The 24282-nt window shown below is 39.0% G+C and overlaps 1 protein-coding gene across 2 annotated transcripts in view; it reads right to left on the bottom strand.

Moving 5' to 3' along the window:
* Window positions 1–24282, bottom strand: part of GPSM3 (G protein signaling modulator 3) — a 778689-nt gene that overhangs the window by 505583 nt on the left and 248824 nt on the right. For both annotated transcript variants that reach the window (XM_044083194.1, XM_044083195.1), the window contains exon 2: window positions 2870–3097. In XM_044083194.1, the coding sequence (XP_043939129.1) occupies window positions 2870–3052 (183 nt within the window). In that variant the 5' untranslated portion in view covers window positions 3053–3097. The remainder of the gene's footprint in view (window positions 1–2869; window positions 3098–24282) is intronic.

Below are 24282 nucleotides of genomic sequence, written 5' to 3'. Positions count from 1 at the left end.
AAGTTTTTTTTTTTTTTTACCAGTATCTGGGTTTACAAGCTTTTTAGGGCAAATTTGTTTATACTTATCTGAACATGTGACATAATTAGATTTAACCTGGAGTGTAACATGAGCATAGCCAGTTAGTTAAGTAGTGGGTTTTAAGGAGTTTTTTGAATTGATTGAAGGAGGTGCTAGAAGTTATATGGATTGGTAGTGTGTTCCAAGTTTTGGCAATGGTGCTGGCAAAGAGTGATTTACTTGTGTTGTTTTTATGTTGGATGACAGTTATTAGGTTCTGGCTGTTAGGTCGTAGTACTCTAGTGGGAATGTGAGGCTGTATTAAATGCTGAAGTGCTGGGGTTAACTGTGGGAGGTAGTAGAGCTTGTGAGCTATAGAGAGTTGATTGAGCATGAGTATATCAGGCAACTCAAGCCAGTTAAGCTGTTTTAGGGATAGACAGTGGTGGGACCTGTAAGAAGCATCAGATGCAAACTTGGCAATCTTATTATAGCACGATTCCATTTTATTCAGTTTAGTTTGGCGTAGATTAATCAAGATGGGAGAGGTGTCAAATAATGACTAATTCCTTGGCCAAACACTTTGATGAAGCTGGCCCATCACATACTTTTAGTTTTAAGGCTATTGATGGTGTTAATAATAAAAATATTAGGAGAGGTGACATTAATAATAATCTTTTGACTAGAGAATATAAATGGATTTTATTACTACAAGCCAATATTTTTCCTGGTATCAATCAGACTTTAACACTGAAGCCTGTTCTTAAAATGAATCAATCATGTCTTAAGTAGGTTGTATGACTAATGTTTTCATATGTTTAAACTGATTAATTATGTTGTGTTTTTTATTGGCTGTGTGATGTTTTAATTGTGTATAAAATGGGTTAACAAATTTGCTGTTTTAGCACAGAGGAAGGGTTTTATACCTGAAAGCTTTGCATTAAACTATTATTGGTACATTGTTGGAGTTCATTTTTGTTTTATTTATACATAGGTAGACAGGACATCAACGTGTGGTGCCAAAAACAAGGTACCTGTTTGAGGACTTTGGGCTACTGGATTACCTCAGGAGGGAAAGACCAAGCAATTGGAGAAGAATTGCTCAGTTCACAGGGTGGAGGAGGGTTTTGTTGCTTTTGTCAAGTCAGTCACCTCTTAATGAAGACAATTAACACAAATAAGCATTTTGAATACTAACTTAGATGTTTGTATGCAACAGATGGACAAAGTGATTCAAGAATTTAAAGCCGAGGGATATGTTATTGACTCTAAAAAAGATTAGGGAGAATGTTATTGCAGCAAGAGATGCTGTGGCTGGTCCCTTTTTTGGTGAAGGTAATGCAAGGGAGACAAATACTTTTAAATACTGTAGCATTATACCCTGCATCTCTACATGTTGTAGATGTACAGAGGGTATATTGAAAATTATAACTGATAATTGGGGAATTCTTACTACTCTACCTGAGCTATGTGACATTCTTACTGACAGAACCACGTTTAGTTATAGAAATTGCCCCAATTTAAAACAGCAATTATGTTACAAGGATTTACATGGACAGTTTTTGTCTAAACAATCTGAAAAAAAATTGTACATTTCCATGCTGTAACTGTTGTTGTTGCAGTTGTATTGATCAGAATATATCATTTGTACACCCCATAATACATAAAGAATATATTTTTAACAGAATTTTTGCCACTTGCAATTCTAGCCATATTATTATCTGGCTACTTGTAAAGCATGTAAAAGTTTTTGTGTGGAAAAATCTATAAGAAGATTAAAGGATAGAATTATCAAGCATAATTCTAATTTAAGACTTCAAATAATGACTAATTCCTTGGCCAAACACTTTGATGAAGCTGGCCCATTCCATACTTTTAGTTTTAGGGTTATTGATGTTGTTAATAATAAAAAGGTTAGGAAAGGTGACATTAATAATAAACCTGAGACTAGGGAATATAAATGGATTTTATTACTACAAGTCGATATTTTTCCTGGTATCAATCAGACTTAAACACTTAAGCCTATTCTTAAGTTTAAACAATCATGTCTTAAGTAGGTTGTATGACTTGAATATTTTCGTATGTTTAAATTAATTAATTATGTTATGTTTTTTATTAGCTGTGTGATGATTTAATTGTGTATAAAATGGGTTGACAAATTTGCTGTTTTAGCACTGAGGAAGGGTTTTATACCTGAAAGCTTTACATTAAACTATTATTGGTATGTTGTTGGTGTTTGTTTTTGTTTTATTTATGGTATAGTATGAGTATTGCTTTAATTTGACTTCAGATATTGTTTTAGATCTGTCTGCCAATGTACCAGTAGGCCAGCTTTGGACTGAGAGTGGTTGCTAAAGTAAACAGCTTCTAAATGTGCTCAAAAGTGTAATACGTATGAAAAAATAAGAGTGCTGAAGTCATTCCAGCTAAAGACAGCATATATTAGCTAAATGACCGGTGTAGTAAGATCTTTAGCGACGCAGTGGTGCAGTTGTTTTAGCATGGACTCACAGCAAGAAATTATCTGGTTCGGGGGTGCCCTCTGTGTGGAATTTACATGTCCTTCTTGTATTCTTGTGGGTTTCCTCCCAGTGCTTCGGTTTCCTCCCACATTCCAAAGGCATGCATATGAAGTGTTTCTCCCTGGGCCTCCTGTGAAAATGGGTTCTATTCCAGCTGGACTTTCCTGGTAAACAAATGTTAAATACAACAAATAAAGAAATATAATTTAATTCTGAAAAATGTAATTATTCCTTGGGTCACTTCCTGTCCACTGTTGAAAATTCTAAAACAAAATGAGGTCTTATTTATAACATGCCAAGCCAATGCTATAGTCCATCATTTCTTATGATTTAATCTACAAACTTACCTGTTCTAGCAGCTCACATCCCATCGCTGAACTTATGGGGAGTGCAGTGTTGGCCACTTCATCGTTTCTATTCGCACTCATCATATCTTCATCATTTATCGCTGATTCAGTAGTGTTCCAATTATGCTTCTCTACTTCATTTCCTTTCATTTCAAGTTCCATCTCATCTTTGGGTTCCTTCATTCTCTGATCCCCACTACCCACCAGCACCTTCACCTGTTCACAGCGCTGAAATGAATATTAAATAATGTGGTTTATTATAAATAAATGAGTTAGACAGGGATGAAACTGTCTTTGTTCCTTTCACACTTTAACCATGTATCTAGCATTGATAAAACTCAGAAAAAAACATACAGCTTTTTAAAAATTACGTAGGAAACGTGATCTTCAAGAATCAACATTTGCTAGGAAGTTGTACTGTTTTTACTTTATTTTAATAGTACATTTATTATATTCTATATTCTTAAATTAGTGGTATCATATACAGTGAGTTCCTAGTTTACGTACATTTTTCGCTAGACCGTTTTATTTCCATTTTTCTGTTTATGATATATTTTTTTAAATTTCCTCTAGAAGCTGATAAGCATTACTATTTGACTCCCCCTAGCCTCACATAATTTCTTGTATTGCTGCTTTGGCTTGTTCCTTACACAAGTAATTACTAGGCTGGTTCCTTATTCCAGAGGAAAATTATCTATTCAAGCACGAGACCTTTGGGTTAAGTGGGGCACATGAGAAGCTAGGATGATGTTGTCTGATATCTATCACATGTCTGTCTGGTAGAAAATATTTTTCAGCATGACCCAAACCAGATGAACAGCATGTGGTGAACTAGTAAGATGGTACAGATGTTGTTGCATACTCCAATAAACCACTGTTATGTAGTCACTGCTTTTTCATGGCTAAAATGGCAAAGAAATATCTAAACTTTACCAAGATCTCAACACGCAATAGACAAGCCTCATAATTAATCCTCCTAATTGCAAAAAAAGGCTGAAAAATTGATGCTTGATTCTCCTTTCCAGGGGCGGCTCATGCTATAGGACTGCAGGACTGCAGCCCCCCCCCCACCTGTAAAAATAATAAAATAAATTCCCCCCACTGTAGAAAATAAAAAATAAAAAAAATTTCACAAGTAGTCCCAGAACTCCACACATGCATGCTTAGTTCCTGACTGCTGTGTTAGGCAGACCAGAACTCCACTCACGCGTGCATGCTTCATTCCTGAACTCCAGACTGCTGTTAGGCAGTCTGGATAAGGAAGGCAGGGACTCTGCCCTGTCAGCCCAGAAGTATGTGCAGTGACAACCACAAGGTCACCAGACTGCATCACCCACAGGCTGGAGGCTCCTGCCTACTCACATCAAGACCCAGAACAGCCTGTGCAGGCCATTATGGAGGACAGAGACAGGTGATCAGGCTGCTGCAGAGGACAGGATCACTACAGAGGACATAACTGCCATGGAGGATCTGCAGGTAGGGTGTGTGCTGCAGAGGACAGAATCACTACCTTAGTTGTGTGTGTGAAATGCCCCAGTTGCTACATGGTGTTGGGTAGAGAATAAGGCTTGAACCCTTGGGCCTAAGTGACAAGAGCCTAAATTCCCTACCCACCACCATTTGTAAAACATTTGCATATTTTTGCCTCATATTTGTTCTGTTCTGTTCCTCATAAAATCTGTGGTTTCTGTATTTTTGTTACTTAACACAGTCAGTAGTGCAGTGGTGCAGTGGTAGCATTGTTGCCTAACAGCTACAGGTTGTTTGGTTAGATTCTTGGCTGGGGTGCCTTCTGTGTGGAGTCTTCATGTCCTCCCTGTGTATGTGTAGGTTTTCTCTGGTGTCCTTAATATATATTTGTCCCTATTGTTTGGACTGTATTCCCCCATTATTGGCTTTGTCCAGGTTTTTTGTGCCAAGGTTGAGAGCTATGGACTGATAACTGAACTCAATGAATATGTTTGGGGGGTGTATTCCCCCATTATTTGCTTTGTTCAGGTATTTTGTGCTAAGATGTTAACAGCTATGGTGAGAACTTAATTCACTTAATGGTAGCTAATTAAGTTTCAGTCTTCCTTTCACTCATCAAACAAATGATTTGGCATAGTGATATGTTGCTCTGACTGTTTTTCACAGGGTCCTGGGTTCAATACTTTGCAGTGAAATGTATGGTGGTAACACAGCATTTTATTCTAACAACTTTCCAACATTATACAAGCAATGTTTAAAATGTGTCCCTATTTTTTGGTCTTTTGCCCCCCCCCCACTAAATTTTGGATTTTTGCAGATTTCTTGTGCTACAAAGTTCATAGATGCAGCTGAGTGTCAAGTAGATTTTACAAGAAGCTGAGAGCTGCAGGGGAACAAAAGTTTAGTGCTGCTTATGCTGAGTCGGCTTGACTTGTTAATAGCACAATAGTTAGTGTACTTGCTTTTGATGCAAAAGGCTGTGGGTTCTACTCCCACAGTAGATAAATACATTGCTTATAATGTACTGTATGGTAAAGGGGGTGGATGCTGCAGTCCTTTTTGGTGAAGATACCTAGTAACTATGAACCTGTTATCAGTTTGCCATCCATTCCCTATTGCAATATTACTAGCTTATCATTTTTTTAATGCAACTTAGACAATTTATTCTTCAAGGTAAACAGGCACTTTATTTGTTGCTGAAACAATGAAATATAAAGTTGTTTGCTAGCAGCAATCTCTTCATTAGTTACAGATTTCTTTAATGTAGAATTATTTAGATGACTTTTACTTCCTCAGAGATTGTGCATATTTACTGATACTGGTGGACTGTAGAAGTTTGAGTAGACTTTTATGATAGAAATGTTCTGAATTGGGCAGTTTTGTCATTATTGGTGCATGCATTTTGTTTCATTGTTTACTGGAAAAATGTTCTGAATTGGGCAATTTTGTCATTATTGGTACATGCATTTTGTTTCATTGTTTACTGGAAAAATGTTCAAAACAAATTTAAAACGACAACTGTACTATATTGTACAAGGAATATAATTTAATACAATCAGGAAGGTGTATCAAAGACCATGTGTATGTTTCGTGTGCAAGGGGGCAATGATTTGAAAACAGCCCAAAGGTAATCTTTATCTGCCACTGGCAAAATGTATTTTCTTTGAATGTGGGTTTCAATGCTGTTTCAATGAATGTGAGTTTCAAGGGCAGAGAAGTTTTAATGCTAAGTCTGTTTTCATTGTGAAATTGCATTGCTTCATTTAACAGATGTCTTAGTGTTTGCGCTGTAAAATGCAAAATAAAACTTTCAAATGAAGTCCAAATCATCGTAGAAGTAAAGCAGTATGCATATTAGTGTTTATGGTAAATGAGGTGAAATAGCCAAGTAATGGTTCATTGGAATGGCTGCAGGGGGGAGGCTCCATTCGATCATGATTTTGTAAGGGGGAAGGGCAGCAAACTCAAAGACAGCCCTGGCTGAACTATACCTCTTGACTGTCCAGATTTTCACAGAATGAATCGATTTTTGCTTCTTATTTTTGGTTTGTTCCTCATAAAATGTGTGGTTTTCTGGCAAATAATTTAGGAATTAAGTCACTAAATAATAACAGACACTGAGTTTCAGACTTTATAACCTTCAGAAAAATGCATGCTAAAGCAAGACCTGTTATTCTATCAGTTGTCAATTTATACAACAATTTATAGTACTGTTTATATGTTCTCCCAGTATATTTGGCCTTGTCCATATTTCCTGCATTAACAGGTTGAGAGGTACGTGCAAATAAATTGCTTTATAGAATTAGGCATAGCCAAACCTCTTAACTGTCCCTGATTTTGGCTCAAGATGTTGCTCTTCTCCTAATAATCCCGCCGCAAAATGGCAATTTTGGAAGAAAACATGGAGGGCTTACAATTAATAAATAACTGTAATGATCAGAGTTATAGATTACTTTTATTTCAGAAATGTATGTAGATTCTTTTATTTTGTCAGCTGCTCAAGTTAGCAGTACTAATATTAAAGTGTCCCTTCTTTGACAGGTTTCCAGCTGTATTGTGTGACTATTTTATATTTTTGCATCACATTTTTGGTCCATTTTTCATAAAATTGTGGGGTTTTTTTGGCAAATTAGTGGCAAATCATTAAAGACTGAAGTTAGAAAATAATGACAGACATTTGAGTTTCAGATTTTGTAACTTTCAGAAAATTCATACTAATGCAAGGCCTACTATGTTATTATCTTTCTAAGTTTATAAGAGCAATATTTAAAAATTGTCCTTATTTTTGGGCATTTGTCCCACTTCTATGTATGGCTCTGTCCATATTTTTTGCTCTGAGGTTGAGAGGTATGACAAATGTGTCAGGGCCATCACAGTCAGCCAGAGTCATTTCAAATTGTGACATACTTGTTGCACCCCACTCCCCCATGTAGTGACTCTGGATGTGTCCAAGCAAGGCAAGAAGCAGTTATGCAGTGTAAATGTGCAGAGTATCCCCCCATCCAAGGCAGACATGAGTGCTACTTTTATTCTGTCCTTGATTTTGCATAATGTTCTGGTGTCTGTCATATTTTTATACTGTTGATTTTATGCTTATTATTACTCAGAAAGTGCCTGTTGCTCTCTGTTTAAGTAGCAATGCTTTAATGACCATCAGGTAAGCTTGTCTGAGATTGTAAGATGCAAGTAAGCTTTAATAAGCATACTGTTAAAGAACTGCCAACATTGAAAGCCTTTCTGTTGTTGCCATGCAAAGAATACTTACATAACTAGATAATGTATAAGCTTTGGGTATTGAAATGCATATGACAGTATTTGTAATAAAGGACAGGATTACATTATTTTAATAAGCTCATTATATTTGTTGGAGACTTGCAGTCATATTTGCAGGCTTTACCTGTAAACCAAACAGAATGCCAATCTAGCATGTGTGGTCCTTTACCTGTACAGTAATCCTTTAAGCAATGTATCTTGAGCTTGTTTCTTGTTTGCTTTTCATTTGCCCCCCACAAGAGGGGTGCAGGGAGCAAACTGTTTATCACTGAAATACGTTTGACTTCATGCTTCTATTTCAGTTATTATTTACTTTTGTTTCATTGACTCAAGTTAATAAGAAAAAAAGACGCATATATACGAGGCAACCAACAAACATGCCTTGTTCAAATGAATATTTATATGGCTGAGAAACACATGACAATCTTTATTCATAACTACTGTTTGACGTCAGCTTGTTGCTGGGGATTGTGCTGGGTTTGGGCGGAGCTTGCAGCTGTGCATCCTGTGAGCCAGTACAGTGCAACATCACCACTTAAACTACTTTCACTATTTGCAGAAGTAATGCCACCAACAACCCAATAAATGTGTCCAAAGAAACAAAATATATCAGAACAAAACCCAGTAAGGACACAACCACAGCTGCTGCTGCTTCCAGTATAGAAACTTTACTAGTGCACAGAACAAAGAGCTTTCACAAAGTTGCTTCATCAGGTGTAATGAAAGTACACTTCAGAAACACACCCTTTTTAAAACAGCTAATGAAATCACATAACTCCAATTAATACATTTAAAGAAGAAACATCATTAAAAAATGAAATACATTATTACATAAAACATATATATAAAATACATCCATAAAAATAATAATATCATCTCATGAACTCACTTAAATGGGACTACCTTCTAAGGGGTCTGGACTTTAATTTAGGTCTAAGTAGTACACACTCATTTAAACCACTCCCTGCATCAGCTCTCATCCTAAGTATCCATGTAGACTCTAACTCTTCTATTCTTCCTATGACTAAAAACTTAAACTGATGCATAGAATCAGCAGATTAGTCATAGGAAGAATTTATGAAAATGTTAGAATAGGTGATATACTGCTAAGAACAGAATCAAACTATCCAACCCATGTATGCACAAGTTACCAGGCAGACTACCTATCACAATCGTTTTCAGGGGGGAGCAGAGAGGCAGAGGCAGGAGGAATTAAAATTCCATCATGGGAATGACATTGTAATTGTTGGACTCCTGCATACATATAGGGATTTTCATATTTTTAATTATAGTGAGAGGGAACTCTCCAAAACTCATTTTGATTTATTCAAAAGGGTGTTTTCCTTTGTGCCTAGTAAACCTGGGTCCATGGCTAAAGTGGTTTTAGATACAAAACTTTTTGTCAGGAATTTAAATTTAGAAGATTTTGTGGGGGGGGGGGCAAGAGTCCTACTGATGCTAACAACCAAGAAAAAGGGTATTTTCAATCCACCCACCCATCCTATTCTCTCCAATTTTGAGGTATTGGTAGAGAGGGATATTTGTAAAGTTTTTGGTGCTAACAATTCTAAATGGAATATTTTTAGTAACCTAACCAAGGATGAAGGAGAATTGTTTTTTGAATTAAGTAGGAACAGTAATGTCAGGGTTATGAAGCTGATAAGGGGGTAGTGTGGTTCTTATGGAAGACTGGATATATGCTAGCAAAATGCTTGAAATACTACATGGAGATGGAAAATACCAAGAAGCATCTAAAAATGAAATATATTTGGCTTATAGGAATTGAGATCTGGTCCTTGAGGATAATCTGTTTCAAGGTGCCATTGACAAACAATTGTATGATTTTTGTAGGTTTCCAAACCAGTAATCCTGGGTATTTTCGGGATTCCTAAGACACACAAAGATATCTACAACCCCCTTTAAGACCAATAGTTTCGTCAGACACAACCCCTGGTGATGTATGGTGACAACAAATTAAAACCATTTTGTAGTTTATTTCAACACATTTTAATAGATTCCTGGGATGTTTTGACCAAATTTGGAGATATTGAGTTTAATGAAGATTATATTTTTCTCTCTGTGGACATCAAAGACTTGTTCAGTGTCATTCCACACGACACAGGTTTAACCTGGTTCGTGGAGGTTATTGTGAATTTTGATTTTATTTTATCCCCCCTGGAATTTAGATTAGTCCCATGAAAATATGGAATTAGTCCTCAAGAACAACTTCTTGTTCTTCCAGGTGGAATATTACAAGCAGATTGGAGGGGTAGCTATGGGGGCCTCTTGTGCCCCCATTTTTGCCAATATAGTCTTATTATATTGGGAACAACACTTGTATTCACCTCACCATTTTATGAGCATATTAGAAGTTATTTTTGTTACCTGGTTGATATTTTCATTGTCTGGAAGGGCACTGTGGATAATATTGGTCCATTTGTCGAGTATATTATCCACATTACTAGTTTTCTGGAATTCACCTTTAGTGTGGGAGAAGAGGCTTTGCATTTTTTGGATGTTTATATCCGGAAAGACATGAACTATAGAAAATATGTTTCATGTTTGTACCGGAAGAAACATTTTTCCAACTCCTACCTGCACTTTAAAAGTGAACACCCCCACTTCCAAAAGAAGAACATCATTAAAGGGCAGATGGTCAGGGCTGCCTGTATAACCACGCTTAGAGAGGATCTGATATCAGAGTTGGATTATATAGGGGACCTCTTTGTTAGAAGGGGATACTCCAAAACGCTAGTTACTCCTATCAGGGACATCATTTTGGAAGGTTGGGGTACTAGATAGTCTCCCATTTTATCTTTGGATGAAGCTGAGGTTAATATACATCCAACAGATGGGGAGGGTGGTTATCCCTTATGGGGGTTGCCCATGGGAGGCAGGATATTTATACAGATCCCAAACCGGGCAAGGAATTATACTTTGTGATGGATTTTCATCGAGATACTAATTCTATGAAGAATATTATATAAACCTATTGGGATATTTTTGCCAGTATGTTGAATAGCCTTGACGTTTTCTCAAGGAAAGTGAAATCCAGTTTAAGAAGGGGCCATAACTTAAAAAAAAATTTGAAGGGGTCAAAAGTAATTTCACCCTGACAGAGAGCAAAGGTACACATAAATGTGGAATGTGTCCCCCAATGCTAATTCATAGCTGATATGGAGAAAATTAACTTGGGTAATTCTGTTGGGATTCTAAAAGCCAGGGGTTATTTTAATTGCCACACTAAAGGGGTAGTATGCCTGGCATACTGTTCCATGTGCTTTGGATACTATGTTAGCAAAACTGAAAAAAATCTGAAACAGAGAATTTATGAACATACTTACGAAATCTCTAGAAAGAAAGATACCAATGCCTTATTTAAACACACCTTAGTATGTGCTGATTATAGGTTCACATTCTGGGTGTTGGAACAAGTTAAGCTATTTGACACTGGGAAACTAGCCTTGAGTATTGTGAACTTATGTGGCAGCTTAGGTTGGATGCCTGTTCACCATCCGGGTTAAATGAACATTACTCTGTTGTGCCTGCTTTAAAGAAAAAGGCTTTAAAATAATAGCCTTATTATTTTTGAGTTTTATGTACTCAGACAGACTGCTGTGATTTTAATAATCATTGTATTTGTAACATGTTTTAATAGATCTTATTTTATTTTATGTATTGTAGTACTGGTTAGGTATTAAGACCACAGTTTTCAAGGAGTTGTTTAATTAAATAATTAACCTATGACAGGATACATATTTTAATTGTTATGACTATTTAAATCTTTTGTAAATTAGTGTAGTGTCATTCTAATGAAGTTCCCTTGTGGAATGAAAGTGCTAAATCTACACTTTGTACTAGAGTCTGTTCTTCATTAAATCGTTGTTATTACCTTGGTGGTTTTTGGATTTGTTTGGACTGTCCTCGTAACCAGTGCACCTGACTGGGTGTTTGCAGTTTACTAGTGGTTTGTTTTTGCACTCAGTTTTCAACCTTGCGGTTAATTAGTATACTTGGAGTGTGACGTAGACGGCATGATATCATAGAGGGTAAAATAGTGAAACAAAACATACATTAACACCCCAACATCTGTAGTATTACATGGGACAGTATATTTTATGTTAACTGCAGCCACAGGAAACCAGTGCCACCAATGCCAGCAGTATCTTTTTACTGACTGTGCGAGATGTAATATTGTAATAAAAGTAAATGTTTTGACATCCAAAGGAACAACTCAGTCTTGTTTATCAATACGTCATCACTGTATTAAAAATCTTGCCTGATAGCCAATGTGGCATTAACCTGACTTTGTGGGCATAGTGAAAACATTGGCAGATGACAAAAAAAAAAAACAAGAAAAAACACTGCACAGACTTCCTGTTTTGTAGAATAACTGTATATTAACTACACTACAGCTGCTAATTTAATCTAATGTTAAGTACAAGTGTCTGATAACATTTCACAGATTCTTTATGAATTCAGAAATAGTATTAATACTTCTGAGATCAGATATCAGATACAGTGCAATAACGGTGTATTTGTATTTTACAGGAAGTTAACTCATATTAAAATAGTAAACACATTTTGTTTTCTGACATTTAGCATTTAGCAAATGCAAACAGTTGAAATCTATATTTTCCTCCTGCACTGTGGTTATATTGCAACCAGTATATCTGAAGACTTACACAAATCTATGTCTGTTTTCCCAATGTAGAAGAAAGGGGATGATATTGGGAAAGATTTACCGAGCTATCTGAAACAAAATTCCTTTCCAAGAGCAGTGACTCCTTAGTTTTTATCTGAAGTATATAATTATTGGCCATGAGATCAATTATAAAATGTTTGACTTGATTTATTTGTTGAGTGAGTGTTTTAATATCTAATTATGTTTAGTTATTTAGTTCATTCCACCTTGGTTTTTGCCCTAAGGCCTTTGCATACATTATTCCCTCAGCGTTTTTACTACCCCAGTGTACTTTGGCTAGTGAGTACTATAATAAATGGGTCACTAAGCCAATAATGGCACAGATGAAGATGTGGGGGGATACCATTCATAGCCAGGTGCGATGAGGGCATTTTGTGAGATTTTCCTATACTTTTCCTTGCTAGATCCGGGATGTGTAGTGATCCCACGTAGAATATGTGTGCACACTTCAAAATATTGTATCTGCCTGTGTCTGCATGTATGCTTCCATACCCTGTTCAGTCAATGGTAAAGGACAGTATTTCAGTGCAGGATCCAACTCCCTCCCATATCAAAATGGAAGGACAGAACAGTAGCTGCTCCATTCCATCTACAGAACATAACATCCAGGCGACATACCTCACCAGCAGCATAGTTGCAAAGTAAACCTCACAATAGCAATTGCACTCAAAACAGTTCACCTGCTGGTGATAGGGCTGACAGACAGCACAACACTCTGTTCTTGGCAAACTCACCTCTCAGAGTATTCTTCAAGAGGTAGTTGGTTCTGTGAACTATCATTCCTTTAAATGACAGCCATATACAGGGCCTGGTGAGTACCTTCTTATGTCATTGATGCCATAAGCAAGGCCTGGAGATGGTGAAGCACAAAAGACAGACTTATCACCTGTCATATCTAGAACTGGTTCATATAACTAACACAGTACTTTCACAGAAGATTTTATAATAAATAAAACAAAAGTAAAAACAGCAATAAAAATAAAAAGGCTGCAGTCATTTGCTGTTGCATTTGTATACATCTTAACTCTCCCTGATTTTGCAGAATGTCTCTAATTTCCCACATTTTTGCCTTCTCTCTCATGAAATGTCTGGTTTTCTGGTAAATCACTTAAGAGTAAAGTTAGTCAATCATGCCTGACATTAAGAGTTTTAATACTTCTGATTTTTGTTTTTGCTGCTGCACCTGTTTTAAGTATAAACACATGACAGGCAATGCCTAGATAATACTAATAAAGAAATTCTGCTGTAGAATGTTGGTACCCTGATTGGGTACATCTTTGATAAATTACATAGGACCATCCTATGCTACCAGTCTGTTCAGCAAAGCTTCCTGAATGAAATGAGCAGTCAAAAACTAAATGCCATTAACCTTTGCGCATTCTGTGATGGACCTGGAAAAACTTCAGTCTGTTGTTTCATTGGACTTTCAAGGCAAATGAGCAAAGAAATTAAGAGGTAATGAAATATGCAAGGAAAAACTGACAGAAAGGTTATATTAATATTCTTAAGCACTCAGCCAAGAAGTTTTCTGTTTTCTGTGGTTTTGTTCACAGTAATAATTAGTTTCTGTTGTTGTTTGTCTTTCGGCTTTTCCCAGTTAGGGGTCGCCACAGCGGAACTCCGGTTCACTAATGATTGGCAATAGATTTTCACGAATGCCGAGGTGCCAGCTCGACGTCCAACCTTCAACGAAGGCACGCCCATTTACACATGTCTTTCGAATGCTACCCAACCACGGGGAGGACATGCAGACTCCACACAGAAGGCACTCCCCATACTCTAGCCGAGAATCGAACGGGAGAACCTCTTGCTGTGAGGCAACAATGCTATCGCTCCGCTAGACATAGTAATAATTAACATAACATCATATTTTTTTTTCTGTTTTTATAGTAATAATTCATTTCTAAAAATAGAAAAAAATATATGATGTTATGTTGTCCTGTCTCACCTTCATTATTACTAGTTTGGTTCAGCTGAATAAACTAGCTCAAAGTCTTTCACTTGGCTCTTGGCTAAATACTTATCCCATCATGCAGTGGTGCAATTCCCCAGATCCCATTTGCCTCTTTACAAGTTATGATGCTGTCTCCTTGGCTGTGGCTAAGTTTTTTGAAACTTTTATATTTTCTTGTCTTTTGCTAATAATTGTTAGTCTAGGAATAGTAATATAGATAGCTTTCTCTCTGCTGTAGTGCTGCGTGTGCAATTTAATCTTGCTACTGTGTTTGTTGCTTTGTTGGCCATCGTTTAGTCACAAGGCAGTTTCTCTTCTATCCCATCAAACTTTCTGTAGAATAGTTGTTTAGTGTGTGCATTCCCTTGTCTGTGTTTATTAGCTCGTTTTAGTTAGAGAGCTAAGTACCCGCTTAAGTTAGAGGGTTTGTCTGTTGTGTTCCCTTGTTGTAGCTCTGCTAGGTCCATTTAAGTTAGAGGGCCTAGTGCCTGTTTAACTCAGATGGTAGAGCTGTTTTTTTTCTACAATAGATGTGCTGTGCTGTATTATAGTGTGTTATTAGGATACTTAGATATTGCATGTATTAGTTTTTCAATACAATTTTGTGTAGTTAGTGCTTACCCTTTTTCAATATTGGTAGTTGTGTTTCCTTCTCATGATATCTAAGGAAAGCAGAGAGAAGGAACCTAAGTCATCAGGCTTTAAAAAGTGTCAGAAATGTTCACAAAAAATGTCAGTTATTGATGGGCATAGTATTTGTGTTTATTGTTTGGGGGCCATTCACCTCCAAGAGACATGTACTTTCTGTCACTCTTTCAGCTCCCATGTTTTGCAGGAAAGGAAGAACAAGTTAATTCTCAGAGAACTCCTGAAAACTCCTTTTGATGAAGATTTACAGACTACCTCTTCTAAAAACAAGTCTCCTTCCTCTAAAGGTGACAAGTCTACAAAAATACCATCTTCCTCTTCCTCTTCATTGACTCATTTGGAGCCACCTCAAAAGCTAGCCAAAATTTTAGAAAAATCAATCTCTTCGGCTCCACAGCTCTCGGAACTGAGAGAGATCACTGAATTGGACAAATCCAGTCCTTTGGCTCCATGGCCTTCGGAGCTGAAATAGACTAGCTTTCGGAGCCAGTCCACTGAGCTAGTACCAGTCTCCCCTGCCTTGAGATCTCCCATATTGCAGAGATCTTGCTCACCAACCCACTCCTCCAGGTCCTCTAGGACCTTGCCGGATGATGATGTGGACAGGGTGGTGTGCAGACTTTTGAAGTCGCCGGTGCTGGCTAAATTGTTTTTGGCTCCAACCCAACCGGTTTTGGAGCCATCCAAGACTATTACATCCATGACTATTCCTCCTTCAAGCCAAGCTGGATCTTTGGAGACAGAATACCAGCTACTACTTGCTGTAGACTCTTTGGTTTTGAGATCCCTCCTGGAGATTTCGGAGCCATTCCCTGTTCTGACACTTTCGGTGCCATCTGAGGTGTCTAGGAGCCGATGTTTTCTGGTCGGCTCTGGGGGGACACTCTGACCCAAGTTTCTTTGGTTCTGAGTTTATCTCTCGGGGCTTTGGCATGGCTGCACTTGGTTCCTACATTAGCCTTGGAGCCGGTCTCCTTGGTGCCAGGGATTCCCTCTGTTTCCTCAGAACCGGCGGTGTCCACGGAGCCAGGGGGATCTGCTTTCAAGCTGATGAGGAGTGTGCTGTCCTCACCTGCAGCTCTACACAAGGATACTGGTATTCTTCCCCCCAAGGCACCGGCTTTTGTCTCAGCACCACCCCATTCACAGGATATCAGAGATTCAGGGCCTCAGGGAGACCCATTGGGTCAACCCCTCTCTTCCGAGACCTCCTCAGAATGCCCTTCTGAGGAGGCTCCTCGAAAGAGAACATGTAAGAGGAAGCGTATAGACTCTTCAGATGAGCCCATCACCTCTGACACTGACCTCGAGGAGTCAGAAGAGTCCCCACGGTCACCCTCTGAAGATGTCTCCTTTGCAGATATCTTAGAAATCCTGAAACAGAGAGGCGGCTGGAAACCCATCAAACCTTCTGATGAGGAGTTGGTGTACCTGGAGGTTTTTGGATCTCAACCTTCAGCCTTCTGGGTGTGTCTGCCTTTTGACGAGCTAATGGAGTTGGTTAGTCGAAAGGCGTGGGAGTCACCAAACAATATAGAACCAGTCCCTAGGAGGCCAAATAAGTTCTTATCAGCTCCATTTGAAAAAGATTTTTTCACAAAAGGCATCCATGTAGATGCTATGGTGGTGGCAGCAGCCAAGGAACTTTCTGAAATGTCCTCATCTGTCCATCCACTGAACAAGGACTCTCAAATGATGGACAGATACGGGAAGCGTATTTTTTCATCAGCGACTTTTACCCTTAGATCGCTGAACTACCTTACACATTTTACAAGACTACAAAGAGATCTCCTAAAGGAGTTAGGAGATACTCTCCAAAGTTCATTAACTGTGGGGAGTCTCAGACAAGGTGACCTCTCAGCTATCTAACTTAAATTCCATAGTTAACTCCTCTATGAGACTGATTATCCTATGCAGTGGATGGAGTGAGCAGAGCAGCGGGTTCAGGAGTTTCCCTGAAGAGACACTCCTGGATGCGCTTGTGCAACTTTGTGGAACCTTTCAAGTCTACCTTTGTCAATGCCCCTTTTGATGGTTCATCACTGTTTGGACCCAAGGTCAAGGACACACTCACCAGATGCGAGCAGTAAGGAAAAACTCTTGCTGCTTGGCGTACGTTTTTCCATACCTTCAAGACCTTACCCTAAAGGTCAGAAGAGTGTGAAAATGTGGTTCAAAATATCCCAGGGAGTTTTTCAGGATGCACGAGATGAACTCTTCCCCAGGGGCAGAGGGGGAGGCAATAATGGTAGACGTCCATGAGGCAGAGGGGGGTCTGCAAAACCAGGGTGACCGTGATTCCTTTTGTGGCCAACCCTACCAGCACTTCTGAAAGGAGGCCCATCTGCTGTACTCTGGAGGCAGTTGGGGGGCAGTTAACTTTGTACCCAGAAGCCTGGTGAGATATCACAAGAGAGAAGTGGGTAAAAAGTATAATATCCAGAGGTTATTCCATTCCCTTTTGCCATCCTGTCCCACAGATCAGAACAATCCCAGATGTTCCACCCAGTCAAAGGGAACAAGCAACTACAGAAATTCAATAGCTGCTAGACAAAAGAGTCATCCAAAAAGTCCCTGCAGACCAAATAGGATTCGGAACTTACTCAAGATTATTTTTAGTGCCAAAAAGAACAGGAGACTGGAGACCCATATTGGATCTCAGCAAACTCAATGAATCCATGAAGAAGTCCAAGTTCCAAGTGGTGACACTCCAGTCAGTTCTTCCCTTTTTAGGGAAAGATGATTGGATGTGCTCACTAGACCTCCAAGATGCGTACTACCACATAAAAAATGAACAGAGCATCAAGGAATCGCTTACTCTTCTGGCTGGGAGCCAGTCATTATCAGTTTTGCACTCTGCCCTTTGGTCTCATTACAGCCCCCAGAGTGTTCAGCAAATGCATGGCAGTGGTTACGACTCACTTGAGACATGTAGGATTCCAAGTGTTTCCGTATTTAGACAACTGGCTCCTAACTGCCACCACCAAGCATCTACTTCAACAGGCGAGAGACACCACACTACAAACTTGCTCTTAGTTAGGTATAACAGTGAACTTAGAAAAATCTGCCTTGTTGCCCTGTCAGCATATTACATTCATAGACGCAGATCTCAACACCGTTTCCATGATGGCATGTCTGCCACCCGACAGAGTTTCTGTTCTCAGACAGCAAATAGTCAACCTTCGACCCAAAAACAAGGTGAAAGCAAAAACAATTTTGAAAGTCCTAAGAACCATGGCATCAACTATCACCCTAGTTCCTCTAGCCAGGATGCATATGAGAATTCTTCAATGAGTCCTTTTTGCTCAGTGGTCATTTCAAGAACTTCCCATGTCTCACCAGATCAGAATTACAGAGTCATGCAAGAGAGATCTACTATGGTGTCTTCGGTCCAGCCACATGACCATTGGACGACCTTTTGTGCAACAACAACCCGTAGCTACAGTGACCACGGATGCCTCCCAGATAGGGGGGGCATTATCTGGGAAGAACAGTTCAAGTCACATGGCAAGAACATGAGACCCATTTGCACATCAGTTTTCTAGAGATGAGAGCAGTGCTTCTGGCGTTGCAAGCACTCCAGGACTCTCTTCCACTAGGAACAATTGCAATCCAGTCAGACAACATATCAGTAGTCTGGTACATAAAAACAAGGAAGAACCAGCTCATACCCCATTTGTTGAGAAGCACTGAGATTATGGCAATGGGCAATCTCTTCCCAACGTTTTCTGGTAGCAATGCATATTCTGGGGAAATCCAACGTGATAGTGGACTAACTCAGCAGAGCGATATTAATGCCTCACGAGTGGTCTCTAAACCAAAACATAGCTGAGAAGATTTTCTGAAAATGGGGCCACCCTTGCTGTGACCTATTTGCCACCCCCATGAATACCAAATGCAGGAGCTACTTTGCCCTAATCCCCCCTATGAGGGAGACACCAAGAGATGCACTTGTTCACGATTGGCCCTTGGGACTACTGTATGCCTTTCCCCCCTTTCCCCTCATACCCAAAGTCATTCAGAAAGCAAAATCCTTGGGAAGCAGGCTAATTCTCATTGCTCCATATTGGCCTCATCAGATTTGGTTCCCCTTTCTGTGGCCTCATCTACAGGAGAAACCATGGGTTCTGGACTGAGTTCCAGACTTTCTGAACCATATGTCTGGAACACTTCATCTTTCTCTCCAAATCCTCAATTTGACAGCATGGCTGCTCCACTTCCAAACTTAGTCAGGCCTCAAGACTTCACACCAGCAGTCTAACACATTTTGGTATCTTCTCACAAGGCTTCTACCAGGAAGTTATATTCTAGCAAATGGAAGAGGTCCTCCTACTGGGCAAAAGCAAAAAAACACAGATCCGTTTTCTGCCCCAATTAGTTCAGTTATAGAATTTCTTGCAGAACTTTTCCAGCAAGGTTCTGCTGCAGCTACAATTAGAGTTCAACTAGCTGCAATTTCTAATTTTCACATAGGTGAATACACTCCTAACCTGATGTCACACAAATTGTGTAAAGCATTTTTAAAAGGCACTTGCTTATTGAGACCTCCCATAAAAGAACCTCTCTCACCATGGGATCTGAATTTTGTTCTGATTTACCTAACCTTACCTCCCTTTGAACCTTCATCATCATGTGATCTCAAATTTCTCTCTTGGAAAACTATTTTGTTAGTAGCCATTACATCTGCAAGAAGAGTCTCGGAATTGCAAGCTCTATCAATTGATTTTCCATAAGCATAGAGAATCTCTGCAAACTAATCCATCCTTTGTGCCAAAAGTCTGTTCTCAAACCAATTTGAATCAATCAATTGAGCTCCCAGTGTTTTTTCCTAATCATAGCAACAAGGCAGAATACAAACTCCACCAACTGGATGTGCATAGGTAACTTAGGATTTATCTGCATAGAACTAAAGATTTTAGGAAAACAGACCAATTGTTCATCTCCTTTTCAGAGGCTAAAAAAGGCATGCCAATTTCAAAATTTCCACTTTCAAATTGGCTCTCAAATTGCTTTACCTTTATATACACCTCAAATAACAGAAAATTAACTTCCAAAGTCAGAGGCCACTTGACTAGAGCTTTAGCAACATCCTCTGCTTACCTAGCCAGATTATCAATGGACAGTATTTGTGCTGCTGCTACATGGGCAAGGCCCCATACTTTTATTACTCATTACAAGTTGATTTGGCCACCAGGAACAGGGCTTCCTTTGGTTCCACTGTGCTCAAAGGTATACTCCTGTGAGCCACCCAGGAAAATGGTGCTAGGGACGCTGTCCCAACCAGTAAGAATGAAGGTGAGATAGGACAACATAACTTAAAGAAGTTATGTACTCACCATAATGTTCCATGTTTGTTGTCCATCTCGCCCTTCATTCTTATGACCCTCCCACCTTCCCCCAGCCTAGGGCTCCTAGAGGACTTAAATGAGAGATTTTTCTTCCTTAGCAAAGGAGCTCCTCTGAATTTCCTTATTACTTCTATACCTGATGTTGCATAACAAATGTAGACACATTGCTATGGTTAGCAGCAAACAAGATATGGGGAATTACACCACTGCATGATGGGATAGGTATTCGGCCACGAGCCAAGTGAAGAACTTCGAGTTAGTGTATTCGGTCGAGTCGGCACAGAGAATCGGCTCCAAACCCAACCAGTAAGAATGAAGGGCGAGATGGACAACAAACATGGAACGTTATGGTGAGTACATAACTTCTTTTTTGCAATAATATAACAAGTCTGTCTGACCTGTCTCTGAGAATATTTTTCGATTAGTATTCCTTTGCTATAGCCATCAATTGTTGGCAACTGACTCATGTTTTCTTAAGGAACTGTCACAGACAAAGCAATACAGTTATTAAGACACCATATGTGGTGCCTGACTGCATATATTAACCAGGTGATCAGCTAGTGCATTGGTGTAGAGGGATAAAGCCCTGACTATTGCCCAGGCAGCCCAGATTCGATTATCAGCTTGGACATCTAAGGTCCTGGCAAGGAAGGATGGCCAGGTCTACCACGGGGTACTGCATGTGCTTGGGCAATCCTTGCATATGATCCTAGCAGAGGCTGGGAACTTGCCGGGAAGGCATTGTCCTTAATGAGAATGGTGAGGAACACTGGCTGAGTTACCACAGAGGTGGGATGATAGGCCAACACTGTCCCATACACATCTTCCTGTTAGATATAAATAGATGTGCAAAGGAGAAAGGAAAAATGTTTAGGCTAAAGCACTCAAAAATGTTGCTGCACCATGAGCCCATTTCTCCTCACTGGCCCCAAACATGGGCTGGAGTCAGTTTGGCAGATGAATAGGAGTGCCCGATAGACACCCTGGATAAGGAGAGGCTCTACTGGCAGCTAATGTTCAATTGTGAGAAGGCAACAAGACGTAAAAAAAAAAATTATATTAACCAGTTGATCCACACAGTGTGAGATGACTTTATTAATACCTGAACTGTAATGGCTTCCAGATTATACTGTTCTTCTGTCATCCTATGAAAATCAGCATCTCTTTTTTTCCTATGATTTTCACAAGATTGGTATGCATTTCTGAAACAAGCACATTTAGAAGTAGTTTTTCACACTAATCTGGAGTATATTACATCCCAGGATAATATGCAAATTTCATTTTTCTGTTCCTGGCAACATTATCAGTTTGGGTCTTCTATGGGGAAACAGTGGCTAATCCAGACTCAGTAAAATGATGGCTGCCTAAAAATACTCATAAGCATAATAGAGCTACTTCATGATAGATTATGGCACAGTTCAGCAAAACAAGTTTTTGCAACCACACTACACTGGGAATCCATCCATCCATTTTCTAAACTGCATGACCTGGTGAGGGTCACAGTAGTGACAAGCTAAGAAAGGCAGAACAGACGTCCCTATCCTGAGTAACACTCTTCAACATCTCCTGGACGATGCTTAGGTATTCCCAGGCCAGATGAGTGATATAATCTTTCCAGTATGTCCTGTGTTTTCTCCAGGACATCCTCCCTGTAGGCTGTGCCTGGCACACCTGACCTCCCTTTAGAAGTACCATATGGGTCTTCCTCACTAGGTACCCAAACTACTTCAAATAGCTCCTCTCAGACCCGAAGAGCAGTTTCTTTACTCCACTCTTCTTCAGAACTGACAAATTCCTCACCCAGTCTCAATCTGTGAGGTCAGCAACCCTATGAAGGCATCTGATATCTGCTGCATGTATCTGTGTTCTCATCCTTTCATTCACTACCTAAATAAAGCACATGTGAATAGGTGCGGATGATGACTCACTGGTAAAGTGAGAGCTTCAACTTAAGACTCGTAATTCACACTTTTACACATCCAAAAAATCAGTATTTCTTTACCAAGTGCAAAATGTTTCATCAAAATGTGTCCAAAGAACACCCTTGGCACTTTTTCATTCCATAAAAAAGCTCTTTATTAAACTGTCAGATGAAAATAGAACTAGCACTTCAGTTCATATCCTTCTAAAATTCTGTCACTGTCAGTCAAACCTCTGTATTTTTAATGGCTGCAATAAATTTACTCATTCTAACTTAAAAAAACACTCACATAGAAAAAAATACTCAGAAAATTTACTGTTAATTCTATAATAAATATTTCATAAGTTCATTGTCCATTCCTGTTAGCTGTGAAGTATTAAAAACAAATATAAACCATGTTTCTTTTTTCATTAATACATTAAATATATTCAGAAACAATTCCAAGTACTGGCAAATAAATAAAATGAAAAACTTTAACAATTATAAATCCTAGTTTTGGTGTTCCTTAAAATGTAAAGCTATTGTACTTGTAGGAACTCTGTTTCTAATATCCCTAATATGTTCCCATATTATTTTTTGTTTTTTGGTATGCATTTTGTCTTTTATACAAAACTTTTCACATGGATATTTAAACCCATAGACCACACCTTCCTGATAATTTTTACTACTGACCACCTTAAAATAGTAGCAATTTATAGTTCTAAATTATCTAAAAATACGATCAAACCCAACAGCCTTTACAATCTACAGTAAGTTGTCCGGGTCACCTACTATCCAAAGTGTATGTGTGTGCGTGTGTGACAGAGATATGCTCACCTGTTCTGGGGGCATTACAATAGGAAATCTTTAATTTTAAAGATGTTAAACTTTCATCTGATATCACATCTTTGAAATTGAAGACATCCTAATTCGCAACAGTCCAGCTATGAACTTGCTTGATATGTAGTGTGATAAGATGGTTCCCCTTACTTCCTGAAAAGATGCCTGTATGCATGCATGTCAGCACCATGGTCATTATCACCCAAAGTCTGCTCAATCTAGGTCTCATGTTTCATTCATATAGTGATTTGAACTTTATGTTATTTCTTTCTAGGCAGTATGTAGCTAGTTATTCCCAAACTTTTATTCCTTTTTGTGGTTATTTATTTCTATAAATCAAACTTTGCACTTTGTAACAGTAATCCCTCCACTGCCATTTCTCCATCCACTCAGCAAGTCTATTGAAATCTTTCTCTAGGCTTTCCCCATCTAACATCCTTCACCAGTTTTAGTGTCAACTATGAATAGGTTGACCATGTTCTCACTGGGTCCAATGATATCTGGCTTGCCTATCCCAAAGAAGGCCAGGGCAAGGACTAGCTCATGCCGGATTCCAGTGTCTACTGGTTTGTCTGCTTACAGTATCCCCTGACTACCAGCTTCTGGTCTCTTTCATTTAGCCATTCCTCAATCAAAGTGACTCTCTTCTCTTCCACTTTATTGCATCCTAGTTTTCCAATTAGACAGTTTTTGGGAGGGGGTCTAAGGCTTTGTTAAAGCTGAAGCACCTCACATCTACTGACTGTTTCCACTGTCATGCATTCATACAGCTGGATAAAATTATAGGAGTATTTATCATTTATAGATCCATGCTGATATTTGTCCTTGAGGCTGTTAACTAGGAAGTGTATACATTTTCCATTGATATTTTCTCCATGGCTTTACCCAATACCGAGATAAGAATGAAATGTCTGTTAAGTAGATTTGCTCCTGTGTCAGTGTTTTGGAGTTGAACCACTGTAGCCACATTTTAATTCTCTAGAACATCTTCACACTTGATGAATTTGTCAGAGGTCTGTGAGAGGGGACAGCACCACTCTCTTCAAGCTCTTCAGAGACTCTTATAGGTTCATAGGTTCATAGGTAGGTACTAGGCTATCAACCATAGGGCCTATACAAGCCTAGCTAAAAAGGTAGCTTGGCTTTCGCCACCCAAGAAAATTATTTTCCTGTGCCCCTGTCGAGCAGAGCCACACAGGTATCCCCGGGGTGAATTTCCCATCCAATCATCAAGATTTTTCTTGAAGAGTGCTAATGAGGAGCTTTGTTTGATAT

Source organism: Protopterus annectens, chromosome 9.part0 (assembly GCF_019279795.1).
Source record: "Protopterus annectens isolate FY-2018-M chromosome 9.part0, PAN1.0, whole genome shotgun sequence".
NCBI classification, from domain to species: Eukaryota; Metazoa; Chordata; order Ceratodontiformes; family Protopteridae; genus Protopterus; species Protopterus annectens.
Note: the sequence above shows the minus strand (reverse complement) of the source record. Positions and strands in the feature narration are given on the sequence as shown.